The following is a 21,161-nucleotide window of genomic DNA, read 5'->3' on the forward strand; positions in this document are numbered from 1 at the left end:
TGGCATCCATAGATGCTGCCTGACTTGCTGAGTATTTGCAGCATTTTCAATTTTTAATTCCAGAATTTCCAGCATGAGCTATCCTTTTTCTGAAAATAAAACCGGGATCGCCACCTCAGTGACCAGCCTGGAGATTACATTGGGCCAGAAGTACTAGTGTTGAAAAATAACAACAACTTTCCCTTTACTCTCACTCACAACCACAAGCCTAGTTCTCTTCCTGCCGGCCCACTTGCAAACCTCACTCACTGAGTCAGAGCGACCAGGCTGAGCGCGCCAAAAAGACAAGCGCGCGTTCCTGCAGCAGGGCCGCACCATTGGCGCATCAGAGGGGAGTCAAGTCATCCAACAATTAGTGTGGCATATAATGTGAACTCCGTCAGTCATAAAATTAATTAGCCGGTAGAACTTTAGGAAAAGACGGATCGGCGTGCAGCGAACAGTAACGTTAGTAACGCCGTCTCTGCGAGGATTGAGAGCTGGTATTTGCTCTGCCCCCCCCTCTCGTTCCGCTGATGGAACATTCCTATTGTCCCGCGGGGTTCCATTCAGTCTTGGTATCGGAGTGAAGGTTATACAGGTGTCCCTGATTGTTGCAGTCTCCGAGGACCAGCAGCGAGGGTGAGTGCAGGAGCTCGTTGTGCAGCATCAACCCCGCGACCGCTTTACAATTGTCATTCGGGGAGTGGTCGGCCCGTACAACAGTTTTGATATCTTTTCCTCACTTTGTTAAATCTGTTTTTGCGTTTTGTTTTGTAAACAATGGTGGGGGGTGGACTGGCTGGTTTGGCGCGAAATGTTCACGCCTCTTCTACAAAGAGCCCCGGTGAACTAGCGACTGGATTGGCACTCGGGACCTAGTTTAAAATTACAATGAAAAAAAATTAAACCTTATTTCGTGGGAGCACACTTCATTTAAAACGCGCGCTCGCCAGATTTAAGTATGTTTGCAGTAGCGCAGCAAGATGCCTGATTATTTGCATTTGGAGACTTGTGCATGTGTTCTGTCAGTTACTGATGCTTTTTATCAATCTGCAGCAGCTCAGTAAAGTGCGGGCTATTTTGGTCTTGGGTAGTCGGTTTTCTTGTTTATGTTGTGTTTGTAAACCGCAAGTTTTAATAACAGGAAGCTCCTTTTCAGTTGATTTTAACTTGTTTCGCTTGTAACCCATATCATTTTTCTGAATATTGTTTTACAAAACGATGCAATGTATGGATATGTTTCTTTTGCTGGCAGAGCACAGCTTCATGTATATGCATATGAATATATGCAACATCTAACAAGTGTAAATAAACTACATTGTGAGTCTGACAATCTTAAATTGGGTGTAAGTGTAATATTTAGCATACACAGGATTGTTCAGCAAGTGTTGCCTAATTGTGGAATCATATCTAACATTAGATGTTCTGTGCTGAATATTTTGTGAAGACAGTCAGTGTTTTGCCTTTTGAAAGAAGCCGAAGGGACCTGCCATTTGAAATGATCTGCTGGTCATTGGGATGTGTGAACTACATACCTGGCATCATGCTGGCATTGATTCATATACCACGTTACTTGTTTTGTGTGATAGGCAGGACATCCTTTTGGCTGATGGAAGCATCTTGTTAGTGGAAAATACAACTTGTACCCGTATTACTACTGCATAGCAATGTAAAGGGCTAGCTTCACCTGTTCCTTAAATTTTTGAAATACCTTCCAGAGTAATTTGAGGTAGACTGGGCACTTTCAACTCTGAGAGTGGCAGCCTTGGGTGCATTCATGAGTTTGCGTGACCGGTAATCTGATTAGGGTAACCATTAACCCACAGGATAGCTTTGAATCAGCCTAATTTGACGTTAGGGTTGTGTGCTGAGCAAGTGGCTCAGGTCTTATTTATCAAATTACCATTGAAGCCAATCTTGGGGTGCCAACCTGTACTTGCAAAACATAATCTGCGATTGGGAGCACTTGCTAAACAATCCTACATGTGCTAAAAATTATTCTAATAACCAATTGACGACTATCAGTTGGGCTCGCAATGGGGCTCACTTAAGCTTGCTAGAAGCTACATATTCATATGCAGAGACCTGTCCTTGACAAGGAACCATTATAAGAATTATATTTGCATTTCTCCATGCTTATTAAAAAAAATTGCAGCTCAATTCATTAAAAAAAATTTAATATATCCTTTATGTAGTAGATATATTTTTTTAAAATTTAGAGTGCCCAATGTTTTCCAATTAAGGGGCAATTTAGCATGGCCAATCCACCTATCCTGCACATCTTTTGGGTTGTGGGGGTGAAACCCACGCAAACACGGGGAGAATGTGCAAACTCCACACAGACAGTGACCCAGGGCCGGGATTCGAACCCGGGTCCTCAGCGCCGTAGGCAGCAATGATGTAGTAGATATTTCCAGGGATTATAAAGTTAATTTGTGTTTAAAGCTTAAAGGAAAAATTCAGTTTGTCCCTTTTCTCATTCACAGATGTCAAAATTGGTTGCAGATATCTTTAATGCTCAGAGTGATGATGAAGAATTTATGGGTTTTCAAGAAGCTGATTTTAGGAATAGATGTGACCATCTTAAATATGTAAGTAAACAATAAAAAAATAAATACGGAATAAGGAACTTTTCCATTGAATTGTTTTGTCAACAATTTCACTGAAGTATTAGGCTATCTTAATGTTCTGACTACATCTTTATACATTTTGTCGAAGTGACGGATGCTTCTGGTTCAGAATATGTGAAAATGAAGCAATGGAATGAATTCACCAGAAGCTGGCAAGTCGCCGTAAACTAAGGAATCTTACTTGCTCTAACCAGTAAAACATAGTGCACACTTGTGGCAAGTTGATACTAGGATCAGTCGCTTTTTTGAGCTGAATTAGTGAAGGAAAAATCTTTATAAAAGGATGCTGTTTTATTTCTAAAGAGCCTTTAACATAGTAAATGTCCCAAGGCACTTCGCAGGAATATAACCATTCAAAAAAAAAAAATGACACTGAGCCAAAGAAGCAGACACGGGTGGTGACCAAAGGTTAAATAGCGTGGTTTAATGAAATGAGAGTTTGGGGCAACATTTCAGAGCAGTAGACCTAGCTGCTAATGGTAGAGTGAAATATATGGAGGGTGAATAACAGGCTGAAGTTGGGGAAATGCAGAGTTCACCAAGGATTGTCTCATTCACCTCTTGCTCCTGTGCTCGCTGATCCCCATTGATTTCCAAATTGGCAAATCCTTCATTTAAAAATAAATTCATCCTTGTTTCCGAATCTTTCTCACCTCGTTCATCCATATCTTCTCCAACCCTACAACCTTTCACCGTCTCTGTGCTCTGATAATTCTGATAAACATTTCTGATTATTTTGCCATTGCTGGTACCTGTGCATTCAGCTGTCTCAGCCCTAAACTGTGGAATTATCTCCTTAATGCTCACTGCTTTGCACCCCTTTTTGGGATACTCCATAAAATGGACATGCCAAAGCTTTTGATTGCCTCCTAATGTATTCATGCATGAAAGCAATACACTGCAGATGTTGAAATCTGGAATAAAAACAACATTTTGGAAATACTCAATAGGTCAGGCAGCAGCTGGGGTGTGAGAAACTGAGTTAATGTTTAAAACCTTTTGTCAGAATTCTCTGTCAACAGACGTTGCCTACTCTCAAAGCAGAAAATGCTGGAAATAATCATTGTGTACATCAGCGTCAGATTTTATTTGATGATGTTCCTGTGGAATGCCTTAGAAATGTTAAATGTGCCTTTTGTAATTTGTTTATAGGGTTTCTGGGGGCAGGAAGTCGGAGGGGGCATAACTGATGGGTGATTTATTTGCTTAATGTGGATGTAAAACCTCTAGCTAAGGTTTTGGCATTAAGGTCAGCGCTATGCCTCCTGGAGGTGGTGGGAGAGGACCAGGCGGGCTTTGTGAAGGGCAAGAAGCTGTTGTCTAACATGAGGCAGTTACTCAACATGGCTCTGGCAGTGGGGTGAGAGCCAGAGATAATTGTGTGATTGGACACAGAGAAGGCCTTCGATAGGGTTGAATGGAGATACTTATTTACGGTTCTGGGGAAGTTTTTGGGTTTGACCGTGGTGCGGTTGTTGTATGAGGCACATTGGCCAAGCAGGGAATTCTGCTATCAAACTCTGAGTGAAAAGTCTGGCTCACACACAACCTGATCTGGCCCCGCACCCGAAGGTGAGCTTTTTACATGACCACCACATTGGCCCCAAACCTTTAAAATGGGGGGAGGGGGGAGGGGGAGGGGAGCCGAGCCCTTGCCCCCTACTAGGCCCCGCAAGTTCCAAGTGATCAACCTTGTCAGGGTTCTCTCCGTCCCCCAACCCCCCGAAACAGCCATCGGCAGCGTGACTTGTCCTTCCTGCCTAAATCCCAGGCCCACCTAAGATGGCAACCGGCCCCACCCTGCGGTGCGACAAAGAATAAACCTTGGACAGGATTATTAATCCCCCCCCCCCCAACAAGACAACTACGCCCATTGTAGCCCACCCAGCAAACCACAGCCACCTCCCCAACTCCACTCACATTCGCTAGCCTCCCCTCTCAGCACATCCAAGTGGCTCCCAGCCATGGCCCCCCACAAAAACAAATACCCTTTCCTTTCTGGCTCAAACTCTCCACCCACATACTCAAACCCCAGAATCATTAACAAGCCTCTTTCCCCTCCAGAACACTTGCAGGTGGCATGGTGGTTAGCACTGTTGCTTCAGAGCTCCAGGGTCCCAAGTTCGATTCCCGGCTTGAGTTACTGTCTTCGCGGAGTCTGCACGTTCTCCCCCGTGTCTGCGTTGGTTTCCTCCGGGTGCTCCGGTTTCCTCCCACAGTCCAAAGACGTGCAGGTTAGGTGGATTGGCCGTGCTAAATTGTCCTTAGTGTACAAAAAGGTTCGGTGGGGTTGCGAGGGTAGGGTGGAGGTGTGGGGTGCTCTTTCCGAGGCCCGGTGCAGACCCGATGGGCTGAATAGCCTCCTTCTGCACTGTAAATTCTATAACACACCAGACCGTCTCCTTTATTAACCCCCCCCCCTTCAAAACAAGACCAAAAGCACTTAACCCACAAAGGTATAAACACAGAATACACACATTTCCCCTCGTACCAAGAGTCCCAAACAGCACATCTCGCAGCAGCCCCAACGTCTTTTCTCTGATGAAGGCCTCTGCCAGTTCTAGTGTACTGAAGAAGTGATCCTTTGAGTCCATGATGACCCTCAACCTTGCTGGGTACAGCAAACCAAATTGCAAGCCCTCACTGTAGAAAACAGCTTTTGCCATGTTTAATGCAGCCTGCCTCTTCGCCAGCTTGGTCCCAATGTCCTGATAGATCCGCACCGTGTGCCCATCCCAATCGATATTCCGAATCTTCTTTGCCCTCTCCAAGACCCGCTACTTCTGTTGGTAATTCTGGAAGTGGATAATGACAGTTCAGGGCGGTTCATTCGGCCTTGGCTTTTGCCTGAGCTCCCGGTGACCTCTATCTGATTCTGGAGGAGGAATACCTCATCCCCATCCACCAACCGAGAAAACATCTCTGCAAAGTATTGAGCCGGCTTGAAGCCCTCCAGTCCCTACGGCAGCTCCCCCAACCTGAGGTTAAACCACCTTGACCCGTTTTCCAGATCCCTCCTCGCCAGCCTCAGGCCTTTGTCGCTATCTGCCACCATTGCAATCTCAGCATCCAATGAGGCTAGCCGATCCTCGTACTGTGACAGGGCTTCCTCCACACCCTTCAAAGTCTCACCCTGTGCTTTAACCTCGCTCAACCTCTTTGCCACCTGCTCCTGAACCAGACTCAGTGCCTCCTCAATAGTGGGGGCTGGTTCAGCACAGGGCTAAATCGCTGGCTTTGAAAGCAGATCAAGGCAGGCCAGCAGCACGGTTCAATCCCCGTACCGGCCTCCCCGAATAGGTGCCAGAATGTGGCGACTAGAGGCTTTTCACAGTAACTTCATTTGAAGCCTACTTGTGATGATAAGCGATTTTCATTTCATTTTCTCTTTTCTCCTTGCCAGCTGCTCAAATTGCCCATCCATTTGCTTGCCGGATTTCTCTAGCTCCTGCACCATCACTTCAGCCAATGTGGCTAAAGTAATGGGTGCGGCGACCATCTTCCCATCTTCATCGCCCTTCGCCGGGCTACTCTCTTGAGCCTTCTTCAAGTTAGGCTTCTTTGTCAGCCGTTTCGACATGACTCCGTCGAGTTACAGTTCCCTAAGCCCACAGCAAGCGTGTGGTCATCAAACTCCCCTGCAAAAATGGGTAAAAGGCAACAAAAGCATAGACCCAGCCAGGATCCAATTTTCATGGGATTTGCTCTTCTCTGACGTCCCTGGAAGTGCTGAGTTGTATAATTTAATCAATGGAAATTGTTACAGGTTCCTGAGATTGCAGAATTATTATACACTTTTAAACAAACGTATTTTGGGGTTGATGTGACTTTAAAAACATAATTTAGAATAGAAATACAAAAGTTTACATTTATACTTGCTATTGGTTTAGAGATCTGAACATTAGAAACATCAAGTGTGTATGCATTATGTTGACGTTGTTCGCTATGGTAATCGATTTTAATGACATGCAGGTTTAGTCAAGACTTGCTAATAGATTATATAATTAGTATCTTGTTGCTGCTTCTGGGCCTTTCTGTAAAGTGATTGTCCTGAAGTTGTGAACAGTCCTATATAAATGTAAGTTCTTCTCTTTAAAATCATGTTGTGCAGATCCAGAGGGCAACTTGTGCATACATTTTTCCAACCAATTTTCTTCAATTTCCAATAGCAACAGCATATGCTGGGAAACTTAACCTCACTTAAGGAAAAGATCATTCTTTGTGAACTAGATTAATGGTTTTCTGCAGGTTATTCAACAATGTTAACATTCACCTAAGTGCAACCCCATTCATACCTAGCATCCACAAATGCACTTTAACCTCTTTATTCCTGCCTAGGCATCCTGCGGCAAGCTAATGTTTCCAATGCTAACTCCATTAAGATCTGCAGGTTACTGTAAATAAATTGTCATTATGAAGAGAGTAAAGCTGCAATCAAGATACATTTCTTGAGCATGCCACTTTGAGGCAGTTCTGTTTGATTATTTTCCCTCTATATTCACAGATACCAAAATTAATAGCAGACATCTTTGAGGCACCAAGTGATGATGAATTTTGGGGTTTTCAAGATCTTGAATCCACAACACCTAATGATGATGCTGATGAACTGAACCAGAGCACGGGTGTAAGTTGACGTAAATGGAACTTATAAAAAGTTTTGAATCTTTTTTCTGGAAAGTTTCCTTCCCTGCCTCTTATTTTCTCAAAATGTTGATTTTAGCTTGGTTTAAAATGTGATTGGCAAGATAAATAAATACCTCTTCCACCCTTGATGTGAAGTAGTGTACCTCTGCTTTTGAAGGTATAGTAATTTTGTTTTGATACAATAAATGGGACAAGTTGTGTGAAGTAGTTTAATTAAAAATATTGCATTTATTTATATTTGTTCATGGGATGTAGGCATCGCTGGGTGTGCTGGCATTTATTGCCCATCCTACTCATCCTTGCATGCTATGCCATTTTAGAGGGCATTTAAGAGTCAACCACATTGCAGTAAGCCCTTCCCTAAGGTATATTGGTGAAGCAAATGGGTTTTTACCACAATCAGCAATGGTTTCATAATCACATTAGATCTGTTGTGGTGGGATTCAAACTTGGGTCCTCAGAGCATTACCCTGAGTCTCTGGATTGCAGTGACAGTACCACTGCACCATTGTACCCCCTCCTCATACTTTTTGTTCACTTGTTTGATATTTAGTTAATCTGTTGAATGGTGTCTTTGTTCTTTGCATTGAAAATCTTATATAAAATAATTGTGTTAATATCCACAAAGTAATTTTGCAAAGTAAACGGGCAGCATGATGGCACACTGGTTAGGACTGCTGCCTATGTATGGCGCTGAGGACCCGGGTTCGATCCTGTCCATGTGGAATTTGCACATTCTCCCCGTGTCTGCGTGGGTTTCACCCCCACAACCCAAAGATGTGCAAGTTAAGTGGATTGATCACATTAAATTACCCCTCAATTGGAAAAAATAACTGGGTACTCTTAAATTTAATTACAAAAACAAAACATTTTTGCAAAGTAAACTGCCCTGGCAGTTCCACTGAGCACTCTGAAGACTTGACGGTTTCCAGCATCCAGTAGATAAGACCATCGAGCCAGATGGTTGCTTCCATGTTAAGAATGTGGAGAAGTCAATCGGATTTTAACTTCTCCCCTCTAACCCCGACCCCAAATTTTCAAAATCCGTGATCTTCTCTTCCTGCCTCCCAAGAAAGATTTGAGTTTGTTATTGTCATTTCCACATGGCCCATTCCTCTTTGTGGTAAGTGAGGCCACAGCGTACTATCACAATGTGGTGAGAGTCTTGGTACCTTAGTATTTGGATTCATGTAAAACAATGTGGCTGAACCCAATGCTTTGTAATACTCAGCAGATTGATTTTCATCAAATCCATTTGGACTTGGAGTTCAAATCCCCCTGACAACAGATTACACCTGATATATCCTTTCTCTCAACAGCTGTTATCAGATCCGTGCATTTTCAGAAATTTTTGTTTGTCATCTAGACTGATCCCACTTTGTTTCACTTTCCAAAATTTGTTTCCAAATCACTAACTCCTTCCTACAAGAATTAGAACCATAATGAGTTTACCGCACAGGTGGAGGTCACCCATCCAGCTCCACAGTGATGGAGCCAAATTGGTCTGTTCCTTTTATCTTCCCCTTGTTTATACTATTTTCTCTTAAAGGACTTCATGGTATTTACCTCAGCCAGTCAAAGTAGGAAAACATTCTTAACAACCCTCATAACCTTTATCTTGTTAATGATTCTTAAAATATTAAATTTGTGCTCCCCTCGGTGAGGTATTTCAATTGTTGGGAATAGTGTATTTGATTTTGGGTGCTCAATGTATTATCAACCGTTCCCAAGTCGGTATAGCCAGGCTTTGTCTTTGCCAGATAACATGACTCAGAATCAACTGCACAAGAGTACTTCTGCTGCAGTGTTACAACACTTCACCCCATGACAATTTGCCCCGCCTGTAGGATCTTGGCTTTGTGATCCATAGAGCACCCGAGAACTAATCAAGGAGATCGCCGACTTGCCTCCACAACGTCTTTCCTCTTCTATTTGACAACTAGGAAGCCAAACATTATAAAACCTAGTGATGAACTATCTTAAAGAACCAAAACTAAATGCTGAGCTATGCAGTCAGTGCCTGAAACATGCCTGTGAACCGAGACAGCACGCTCAAAATTGTACACTCCAAATCTTCTTGTTTCATTTTGACTACAATCGTCTGAAACCTGCTTCAAATCTTGTACAGTAAATGGGAAAGGTGGCTGGCTCTAGAATGCTACAGGCCAGCTTCTCTTCATTGGCTTGCACCCTGCTAGCAGGAGTTTCTCTCTTTCCCCCCCACCCCCCCAACACCACCACCTAAGCATAGCTAAAATACAAATGCTTAACAACTGAGAATTCCCTATGAGGTTAGTGACCACTTCCCTTTTCTAAAACCTGCTCCAAATCCAAATGGTTTATCTTTTAGAGCTGCAGGAATGGCACTGGATTTGAAAAGTGAAGCAGAGATCCTTGTTAAATATTCAAAGTTGGTGTTAAAAGTTGCAAAACTAGCTTGAACAAATTTAATTATTTGGACTTCTTGCTCTCTGTTCTCTTTTGACTCAGGCTCCCAGTTTCCAGTCCAAGTTTATTACAGAAGAGCTTATTGAAATTTTCACTGAAGATGGTTGGTCAACTGATTATGTTTTTGAAGGGTTCCCTGAACGTACTGTTGAATCTAATGGCAATACGGATTTGAAGGTAAGAAATGCAATAAAACTTAAATTAATATCTAGTTGCTTTCTGTGTATATTGTTTCCCGTCTTGGGGGATTAGCATATAATAACAATAATAATCGCTTATTGTCACAAGTAGGCTTCAATGAAGTTACTGTGAAAAGCCCCTAGTCGCCACATTCCGGCGCCTGTTCGGAGAGGCTGGTACGGGAATTGAACCCGTGTTGCTGGCCTTGTTCAGCTGTTTAGTCAGCTGTTTAGCCCATTGTGCTAAACCAGCTCCTGCTATGGGAGTTCTACCAAAATTACCACTGTCAATCCAGAACATAAATGAGTATTGCGAGATTAGTTGTTTCCTGAAGAGCAGGTATTGGGTCTGATGTAGGTAACTAGCATCAGTTAAAGAAAATGCAATTCCATCTCCATACCAAACGCAACATGAAGAAATCTTGTTATCAAGTCTAATTTAAGCACAAAATTACATGGAGGCAGTCTTGAACCTTTCTGTGTTCCATTGTAAATGTGTTTTTAAAAGTTATTTAATGGGATGAGAGCATTGTAGGTTGGTCCAGCATTTATTGCACATCCCTTATTGTCCTTGAGTGGTTTGCTAGGCCATTGCAAAGGGCATGTAAGAATATAGACCAGGTAAGGATGGCAGATTTCCTTCCCTAAAGGACATTAGAGGACAAGATGGGTTTTTACAACAATCGACAATGGTTTCATGGTCTCATTAGACTTTTAATTCCAGATTTTTATTGAATTCAAATTTCACCATCTGGCGTGGTGGGATTCCTTGAGCCCCAATCCCCAGAGCATTAGCCTCGGCCCCTGGGCTACTAGTCTATTGACTACAAAGCCATCGCCTCTCTATATTTGTTCCTATCAGATCAGCCATGATCTTATTAAATGCAGAGCAGGCGCAAGGGGCCAAATCGCCGACTGCTTGCCTTGTTCTTGTGAGCTTTTTTGTAATTAATTTGTGTTTCTTCCAGTCTGAGAGTTCGGAAATGGAGACTGAAGATGAAGGCTTCACTGAATATGATGAAGGTGATGAATCTTCTGTAGAAAGTGAGATGGAAGCAACACCAAAGAAAGGCCATTTTGGACTGCGTGTGGCATTTAAATTTCCTACAAGGCGACCAGTGAAAAGAAAAGAGCAAGAGATCCAGGATTCTGAGTCTGAATCAGATGATGATTTAGGGTCCAGAAAGAAAAGCTCTAATGTATTACTGAAGAGGGCCATGAACATCAAAGAAAATAAAGAAATGGTTAGGAGTATTTTCCACATCTTAGTTTTAGCTTTGAAATTGATGGACAGTTAATGGGAAATGATGATGCTGCCTTTTTATCTGGTTACACCTGTAGAGTCACTTGAGATGTTTTAGGATGTTAACATTGCTGTATAAAAACAAATTGTTACTTTTCCAGCACCCTTTTTCAACAGCATAGCTTCAAATAAAAACACTACTAAAACTTCAAATGGAGAGCATATAGTTGCAACCACTGTTTGGAGTGTAATAATATGCCTGTTTCAAAGATTAATGAAATGACGTGAAAGTTTTTAAGCAAGCCTTACAAGAGTAGCACAAGTGGATAGCACTATGGCTTCACAGCGCCAGGGTCCCAGGTTCGAATCCCTGCTGGGTCACTGTCCGTGCGGAGTCTGCATGTTCTCCCTGTGTCTGGGTGGGTTTTCTCCGGGTGCTCCGGTTTCCTCCCACGGTCCAAAGACGTGCAGGTTAGGTGGATTGGCCATGCTAAATTGCCCTTCGTCTCCAAAATGATTAGGAGGCGTTATGGGGATAGGGTGGAAGTGAGGGCTTAAGTAGGTTGGTGCAGACTTGATGGGCTGAATGGCCTCCTTCTGCACTGCATGTTCTATGTTCTAAGTAAGTTGCCACTGCCGGAACCTTCCTTGCACTGGAGTTTGACTTGCCTCAGACTGGTATCACCAGAACGCAGCCTTTCTATTTAATTGGCACAAAAGGCAACAGAGTTCTCTTGACAGCTGACAAACCCCGACAATATTTCTTCAGTGGTTTCCCTTCACTCTCCCTCTCCAGGAAAATGATTAAAGGTCTGTGAATGTATAACTTGACTTTTCTTGCTGTTTTTACTAGTCAACAGCGAGTGAACTAAGCGTATTTCCATACCTCGTTCCTTGTGGTGAAAATAGCTTCTCAGCCCAGTAATATCCATATATATATATATTATTTATATATATTATAGACTGTTAATGACAAGGTGTAGGAAACAATTGATGTGAAACTGCATGTGGCCAGTCTGTAGCACAGTATCTATATATGAGACATGAAAAATGCAGGGCAGACATCCAAGTGTCAGGATATTCCCGCTGGAAACCTCCAATGTTGACTGCCCAACCTTCTAGTGTCAGTTGGAGATTCCCGTTTTGGATATCAGTGGCATTATTTGAATTTTTCAGGTAACTTGCCTGCACTCCACAAAAATAGTGGGTCAGGAACAAGAATATTTCTATGGTGGGGGGCGTCCAGACCATAATCTATGTCTAGAGTTCCATCTGCCAATGTGCCTCAAGATCCTCTTCCATACCGGCCATCTTGTAGATCAAAGCGGCCTTGGAATCTATTCCCTGGCTTTGCTTTCTTAGATAGGGGAGAACTTGTTAACTGTGAATACAGTGTATTACTTGGTAATCGGGATCCATTTTCCTCGACCTCTGCTTGATTTCTATCAGTCTTCTGCTTGATTTATAGCAGGAGTGTGGTTGTAAGGCAGCTCCTTTTTTTTAAGGCTATTTTTAATCTATACGATGAGAGACTCAGACTAAATTTTTAAAGTCCTACACTTTTGCTCCGTGGATGTATTAAATCGTAATATTTTACATTTATCAAAAACATACTGTAGCTATTAACACTGAGTTTTGAAACCCAAACACCTTTTATTCACTCTTGGATTTGAACCATTCCTAAATCCATTTCAGATTTTACTTTAACTGGCCTAAATTTCCTTCACCGTCTGTTTTTCTTTTAAAACAAAAAGCAGTGAAATTTGAGCTAAACATTGTACTGTTTTGTGCGTGGGTATCTTTTGAGTGCTAGCTATTGCGGAGGTTGCTTAGCCTGGTGAAATAAGAATGAAATCGGATAACCGTGGGACACGAGAGATGTAGTGTCATTAGTAGTGTTTCCATTACAATTGGGAAAGCTGTGATTGGGGAATATACTAATATTGCCTGTCCGACTATTATAATCTTTTGGTGAGTAGAGCCTATTGCTGTGATCATTCTCAGTCTTTCATGTTCCTGCAAATTGTGCTTTTAAAGTCTTTGTTCTGGTGATTGCTTTATGGATTCCTATTTATTGGTGCTATGTTATTTAAATGACAATTCAATCTGTTAATTTTTTTTAGCTCGCTAAACTAATGGCAGAATTAAAAACAATGCCAGGACTCTTTCCAATGAAAGTATGCACTTCATCACCTCCAGTAAGTCTAATTTGTATTGTCTAATGTACATTATAATGTTGTATAGTCTTTCACCTCTTGATGAAATTGCAACTTTAAAAAATGTGGTCTTGATTCATCATTGATTCTAGTAATTGGATAATTTGTAATCTAGTCAAATTTAACTATCAAGACTTCGGAATTATGGTTTTCTTTAGAAACTGAACAAACTACAGAAATTCTGTGCACTAAAGCCGTTTACTCTTAATAGAAGGAACATATACAAACTCAGTATCTTTGACTGTTTGAACAGAAACTTAAAAAGTGTCACATCAGGCTGGGCCAATTAAAATGTCGAAATGAAAGCAGCCATGTGACTAGTGAAACTATGTAAATGTCAGTAGTGACTTAATAGTAGCATCCTTCCTCTCAAGTCTGAAATATGTGGTTTCACCTCCACTGAATTAACGTATAAGCATATAATCGAGGCTGGCACTTCTGTACAGTCCAAAGGTGTTCAGGTTAGATGGATTGGTCATGATCCAAGGCACGGGCCTAGCTAGAGTTCTCTTTCAGAGGGCTGGTGCAGACGCGATGGGCCGAATGGCCTTCTGCTGTAGGGATTCTATGGATTCAACTGAGGGAGTGCTGCAGTGTTGGAGATGCTGATGTTCCTGTTAGTTGTTAACCCAAGGACTCAACTGCCATGTTAGAACAGAGGTAAATGGTGGTTAATTGACAGTCAACAGTTTCTATTATTGTATTTTAACACTCAACCTTATTTTGGACCATGTACACAATATTTATTAGTTGATCCATATTTAAATGGACGGGCAGCATGGTCGGCACAGGCTTGGAGGGCCGAAAGGCCTGTTCCTGTGCTGTAATTTTCTTTGTTCTTAAATGTAGCACCCTTTCTTTCCAGAAACCAAAACGGACTCCAAAGAGGACGTTTGCTGAAGGCAAGGTTGAACGCCGTGTCAATCCAACCAGAAATGCAAGGCCCCCCGAGGGTTTCTTTGTTGACAAGTTTGCAATTTCTCCAACGAAACTTATGAACCAAGTGAAAAAGTTCCGCATGAGAGCTGATCTGACAAACTGTTTTGTTGAGGTAGCTATAAAATACTTTTAAATTGATTTTTATGATATATTGCACGGAAATGTCCCAGACAATGCAAATGTAATCTTGTAGAATGAAATACAGCAAAATCCTTCCCCCTTTCTACTTGTAGCCATAGTGTTCTGAAATAAGTTAGCTGCTACAAAGCTATTGAACTTTATTTTTTTAAGCAGCAATTGGACTATTTGTCAAATTTCATGTTAGTTGTGTTCGAAATTTTAAGTAGTGATGTATTTTAACAGGATGGAAATTTGAGCAAAAGGAGACGAAGATCTTCAAAAGGCAAGCCAAGGCCTGCCGATGACATAACCGAAGAGGATTTGGAAAATGTTGCCATCACCGTTAAAGATAAAATTTATGATCGTTGTTTGGTAATTCATATCTTTGAGTACAACTGACCCTCGGTGTTTTAATAACGTCTTTTCAAACCACAGTATTAGAGTTCGACTTTAAATAAAATTGTTTATTAGTTGCTTTCATAATTGTGAGATTTGATATAGCTTTGAGGCTGTATTGCTGGAATTAGAAGGCTGATATTTTTCATCCGTCATGGCTAATGTTTGACTGGACTTAACATTGAGTTTAGCAGTTTCGGTGAACTCTCTTCCACCTTTAGCCCATTTTAATTTTTATCAATTAATTTTCATTTCTTCCATCAATCCGTTTTTCCTTCACCATTGTATTCCCCCCCCACCCTCTTGGACCATCTGTTCTCAGGTCCGAGTTGACCTTTGACACACACTGCTTACAGTTGTTCTGCTATTGACATGTTCTGATCTGTTAATGTGCAATTATCAGCACTCTTCTTAGCTTTGATCACCCCTATTTACATTCCCTTTGTCTTTCTGTCCATGACTACTTCGCAATCTCCACCTATCGCTGGCTCTCTATCTAGCCCCACTGCTCCACGCCCACTACAGTATACATCTGACCCTTTTTCCCATTCTCTACAGCTTTGGCAAAGAGTCATCCAGACTTGAAACGTTGGCTCCCCTCTCTCTGCACAGATGCTGTCTGACCTGCTGAGATTGGCCAATATTTTCTGTTTTGGTTCGGATTCCAGCATCTGCAGTAATTTGCTTTTATCTTGCGGCTAATAGTATGGCTAGTTCCACACAAACATATTAACTAATTCAAAGTCCGTTTAATTGTAAATCCTTCCAAAAAAGCTTGCATCCTCCTTTTAGTTACAGCTACTAATTCCGAGTGTGAATGAACATCTGTGCAGATAATGTAATTTATATCGTTGCATGGGTGACAATTGATTATGAAATCTGTGAAATGCCCGCCGCACTGAGAAATCTGTTGTTTACTACCACATTTCTGACTGTTACTATTGAGTTAGTCTGTCACTAAAACATTTTTTCCACTGTCATATTGATAGAAAAATGTTTGTTCCTTTCTACTTGTAGGGCAGCACCTGCCATCAGTGCCGACAGAAAACAATAGATACAAAAACAATATGCCGTAGTCAAGATTGCTATGGCGTGAGGGGACAATTTTGTGGACCCTGTCTGCGCAATCGGTATGGTGAAAATGTGAGATCAGCCCTTCTAAACCCTGTAAGTTTGTACATATTTAACAGCACTGTATGATCCATTTTGGTTGGCCTGGGCAACTTTTATTAATGACTCATCCTTTTTTACATAGAAACGCATCTGGGGTTTAACTGTTGGTTATTTTTACAATTGGGAAGAGATACAGGGCACAATTCAGACCGTGAGTCAACGGCCACTCCAGCGAGGTCTTGTCAAGGTGTTGCTTAGTACCGGTTTCCACATATGTGAACCAGGTGTGACGGCACCTGGGGGGGGGGTCTCGTGGGTGGTACTGACCAGGTGCCAAGCCGGCAGTGCTAGGGGAGTTTGGGCCGGTGGGGGGTGGGCAAAAAGACCCCAGCAAAATGCCAGTGGGTATATGTGCCCAAAAGCAGACTTCAACTTTTTTCCGCTGAATCACATCATTGTTTTCTTCCAATTTATTATGATTTTATTTCATTTAAAATATATTAAACTGAACTTTATTTTGTAACACCTGAAAGGCAACATACTTGAGAATCCTTAAACCGGTTGTATTGCTTTTACGTAACAGTATAACATACTTTTCTGTCCTGTGAACAAATTAATCAGGATTGAACCTCTAAATGTTTGTTCAATTGGACATTGATCCTGTACCACTGAATCCAGTAGAACATGCATACATGATTTGGATTTGTAGGTCAGCGGTCAACGTGAGTTGATATTGTACTCTTGCCTAAGCAGGAGTGTTGAAATTCTGTTTCCCATCAAATTCTAGGAAATGCAATCCCGCTTTAATTCTTGTGAAAATGGCCCAGATTGAGTTGGGAACCAGAGATGCTGGGATTTCTATGGGTCTTAAAGAGATGGTGGAAGTTGTGTCCTTTAGAATCCCTACAGTGCAGAAGGAGGCCATTTGGCCCATCGAGTCTGCACCAGCCCTTTGAAAGATCACCCTACTCAGGCCCACTCCTCTGCCCTTTCCCTGTAACCCCGTAAACCCACTTACCTGCACAGCTTTGGACATGTAAGAGACAATTTAGCATGGCCGATCCACCTTACCTGCACAACGGCAACTGCCCAGGGCAGGAATTCTCAAATGTGGAAGCAATGTTTTTTTTTCAGAAATGTTCTTCCTTGTAAAAAGGAGTCACTGAAGGGGTTCCAGATTTCTTTCAGGGGTTGGGTGGAAACCAGGGGCGAAAGCCTGCTGACCCCTACCGCAGCAACTAGTAAATCACATGCAAATCAACAGATGTCCCACTGACACTCCAAACCTTAGTGGGGCCAATGGCCGAGTTCCCAAGAAGGCAAGTCCTGTTATTTGAGCTGACAATATGTGAGGATCTCAAACCCAGAGGATTTTCAGTCTTAGATTATCTTGCCAGATAGACAGTTTAAGTATTATTTTTATCATGCACACCGCTTAATATTTTTTTTTTGCTTTGCGCAGGACTGGGTCTGCCCTCCTTGCAGAGGGATCTGTAACTGCAGCTTCTGTCGTCGTCGGGATGGACGCTGTGCTACTGGCATCCTTGTTCATTTGGCAAAATTTTATGGATATGACAATGTTCAAGCCTATTTGGAAAGGTAGGCGAGTGAAGTTAATTTGGTTTTGAAAACTGGATATTTAACTTTTATTTTCAGAAATTATGGCAGGACATTGGAACAACCACTGGAAATAATTGGGAATTGTATCATTACCACTCCATTCTCCAACCTGTTGACCATTAGAATCTACTTCAAGGAAGAAAAAGGTGCTGGTCAGATTTACAGAAATAGAATGTGAGCCCTTGGAATGAACGTTTTACATTCTTCTAAGTGGCCACTTCTTCCGTGAGCCTACATTTGGTAGATTATTTGACTATAAGAACTATAATTTATTTACTCTACCCAAGTAAAATTCAAATTACTGAATTTATTTGGAAGTGGATTTTAATTTTTTTTCCTTTGTCCCCAGAGACACGGAGTGGCATGGTGGTTAGCACTACTGCCTCTCAACGCCAGGGACCCGGATTCAATTCCGGCCTTGGGTGACTGGAGTTTGCATGTTCACCCAGGGCGAAATTCTCCCCCCCCCCCCCCCACGACGGGTGGGAGAATAGCGGGAGGGCCTTCCCGACTTTTTTGACGCCCTCCCGCTATTCTCCCCCCCCCCCCCCCCCCCCCCCCCCGCCGAAATCCCGACACGAATCGCTGCCGCCGTTTTTTTACGGCCGGCAGCGATTCACAGCTGTTAGAAGGGCCGAAGTCCCAGCCCTTTACGACCTTTTTACGAACGGCAAACACACCTGGTCCTGCCGTTCGTAAAAACGTCGTGACCACCTGGAAAAAAATAACCATGGCACCGATTGGCACGGCAGTACCACGGCCGTGCCAAGGGTGCCATGGGCCCGCGATCGGTGCCCACCGATCGCGGGCAGCGGGCCCGATGCCCGCGCACTATTTGTCCTTCCGCCGCCCCGCAGTATCAATACGCGGGGCGGCTGAGGGGCAACCCGGACCGCGCATGCGCGGGTTTCGCGCAAAAACGCGATGACGTCACCCGCGCATGCGCGGGTGGAGTCTTCCCACCTGCGCATGCGCGGCTGACGTCATATGACGCGTCAGCCGGCGCTAAGTCCGACAAGCGGGCTTAACGATTTTCGTTAAGCCCGACTTGTCGGAGCCTCCGACGTCGGGCTGCTAGCCCCGACGGGGGACCAGAATCGGTCCCCCGTCGGGAAGGGGCGCGATGCCGTAAAACCCGCCCGGGTTTTACGGCAGTTTGACGATTTCTCCCGTTTTGGGAGAATTTCGCCCCCAGTGTCTACATGGGCTCCCTCTGGGCACTCTGGTTTCCCCTCCCAGTCCAAAGATGTGCAGGTCAGGTGGATTGGCCATGCTAAAATGTTCTCCTACCATCCAGGGATGTGCAGGTTAGGTAGGATTACGGGGATAAGGCGAGGGAGTGGACCTAGGTAGGGTGATCTTTCAGGGGGTCTGTGCAGACACAATAGGCTGAATGGCCTCCTTTTGCACTGCAGGGATTGTATGGTTCTATGGATAATGAGGATGTTTTGCAGAAACCCTACCAACATTCTGGTTAAGATTAGCCTACTCAACAGCGGCTTGAATTTGGTCTGTACAGGTCACGATGAAGAATTTTAAAAGGAAAATTCTGGCCTGTTTGTGTGTGCTGGGAGTGTGATAGGATACTCATTCCTATAATGAGTTGCAATCTCGGGTATACTGTATCATATAGGGAGTAAATTGGGATCATATCTCGGAAGCATGTAATCCCAGCTGAGATAATGCAAACGTGTCACCTTTAGTCCCAAAAGTCTCAGAATGATAGTACAAAGTTGACTGACTTGTTCAATTTTGGTAACTAAGTTTCTTGTATAGTTGTAAAATATAACCTCCATAAAGAACTCATCAGTTAATGAGGACTAGAAATTGACAACTTTTTAATTATTGTCTTCTATTTTAGCTTACAGAAGCAACTAACTGAAGATTGAAACAGCAACTACTGGGGTCTGTAAACAGGTTTAAAAATGCAAGACCCTTAAAGAATTAAGAAGCCTCTTGCAGCTCGTTTAGTAAAATGGCCGTTGGAGTTTTTGTTAAGCAACATGTATAAAAAGCACATTTTATTTTAATATTACAATTACTGGTAATTACCAGAACTTGGAAATAATTAGCAAAAATAATGTAAATGCGGTCGGTAGTGAAATGTAAAATGAAACTTCTTAATAATTGAAACGTTTGGGTTTTGGCTGTTTGTTCATTCAAATCCTTTGTTAAATCTTAAAAGAATCTAGTCCATGTTAATTGCAATGTCAGGGATCACACATATTGCAAGTATTTTTTATTATTGCGATTCTAAGGTAATGTTATGTTTACATGGACTACATCAACACTAAATCCTGTTCCAGTGTGTTACGCAGCAGCGCAGATGCAAACTACTGTTTTGTGTCTCGTTGCATACAATGTAAGCACAAGGAGATGGGTCAAGCAAACTGGTGTTGATGCATGGTTTTACATTTAGTTTTGGTAATCCATTCTCTGTTTATTCAAGAATCCTTGAAAGCATTAGTGGTTTTTGACTAAAGAAATGTTAAACTGAATAAACAGAAAATTTAGGATTTAAAAAAAATTTAATATGCTGCATGGAAGTTACAATTTCTGTTGACATTTTATGGAAGAAAATACCAATATATATGCACAATCTTTCATTAAAACTGTTAAAAATAAACTTGCCGTGGACTTTGCATTTCATATTTTAGCTTGTAGACTTTGCACCATTATCCAGATAATTAATTTTCTTTCTAGTATAATAAATAAGGCATTTTACAAGTGAGTAATCTGCAATCCATTTGATTAGTTACCTACCCTATTGTGAATTCCTAATTTATGAAACCAATTTTAGAGTCACACCTTTTTGGACTGTTGCCTACTGATTACATAAATCTCTGGTAAAGTCCAGCAAAATAAAAAGGCTTTTTTGGTAAATGCTGTTCCAAGAACATATTAAATGCTGGTAGGTTAATGCTTTGTGTCTAAACAGATAACAACAATGTTACTCCAGCTAGAATCCATTTGGCAGGCTTCTCTCTGGTCTTCAAATTGAAAGTCCAGACATATGTAGGGCCTCTGGTTTTGGTCTTGTAAACTGGACATTCATAAATGTTCTTAATCTCTTGCCTGTCCGCTGGAGTGGCCCGTACAAAGATAACTGGCATTGAGGGAGTCAGGTCTTTAAGACGTGCTTCTGTAATTATGCCACTTTGAATGTCCCATCTTGCACCTAAAATAGTGTCAAATATAAAAATGCATCTTAATACATTTTGGAAATACTCTCATCCCCTGGGGTAAACCATCAATCTAACTGTATATTTGGCATTAACAGTGAATATTTCAATACGTAAAAGATACTCTACGAAACACTGCTGTTAGCCCACCCCAGCTTCCCTTTTTACAATTTGCTTGATATCAGTTTTAACTAATAAATTAAATTGCTTCAATTAAGTACCTGTCATAAGTGGCTTTAATTTTATTTTCTTTTATTCAAAAACCCTACGATCGGTGTTCCTAGATGTTGGCAATCCATACCATTATCTCTTATCAAGATTGAGCAAAGCATCTGAAGTTTTATAATTTTGACAGTGAATATCTTGCGTGGTAATTTTACCCATTTTGAATTGCAATTGGCTGGCAGTAGGCTTGTACCCCCCCCCTTATAGAAACATGGTATTTAGAA

At 42.2% G+C, this 21,161-nt stretch overlaps 2 protein-coding genes across 3 annotated transcripts in view; one reads left to right on the top strand and one right to left on the bottom strand.

Moving 5' to 3' along the window:
• The first annotated feature begins 515 nt into the window (after nucleotides 1–515).
• cdca7b (cell division cycle associated 7b) lies at nucleotides 516–20,156 on the top strand. The gene is made up of 11 exons (XM_038797433.1): nucleotides 516–621; nucleotides 2,469–2,573; nucleotides 7,117–7,236; nucleotides 9,747–9,881; nucleotides 10,852–11,127; nucleotides 13,250–13,324; nucleotides 14,208–14,393; nucleotides 14,645–14,773; nucleotides 15,815–15,964; nucleotides 17,373–17,509; nucleotides 19,392–20,156. Exons 2-11 carry the CDS (start codon nucleotides 2,469–2,471, stop codon nucleotides 19,417–19,419), a joined length of 1,341 nt encoding a protein of 446 aa, XP_038653361.1. The 5' UTR covers nucleotides 516–621; the 3' UTR covers nucleotides 19,420–20,156.
• Nucleotides 20,040–21,161, bottom strand: part of LOC119966149 (dynein heavy chain 11, axonemal-like) — a 622,669-nt gene continuing 621,547 nt past the window's right edge. For both annotated transcript variants that reach the window (XM_038797431.1, XM_038797432.1), the window contains one exon: nucleotides 20,040–20,708. In XM_038797431.1, coding sequence (XP_038653359.1) covers nucleotides 20,461–20,708 — 248 coding nt within the window. In that variant the 3' untranslated portion in view covers nucleotides 20,040–20,460. The remainder of the gene's footprint in view (nucleotides 20,709–21,161) is intronic.

Source organism: Scyliorhinus canicula, chromosome 5 (assembly GCF_902713615.1).
Source record: "Scyliorhinus canicula chromosome 5, sScyCan1.1, whole genome shotgun sequence".
Taxonomy (NCBI): domain Eukaryota; kingdom Metazoa; phylum Chordata; class Chondrichthyes; order Carcharhiniformes; family Scyliorhinidae; genus Scyliorhinus; species Scyliorhinus canicula.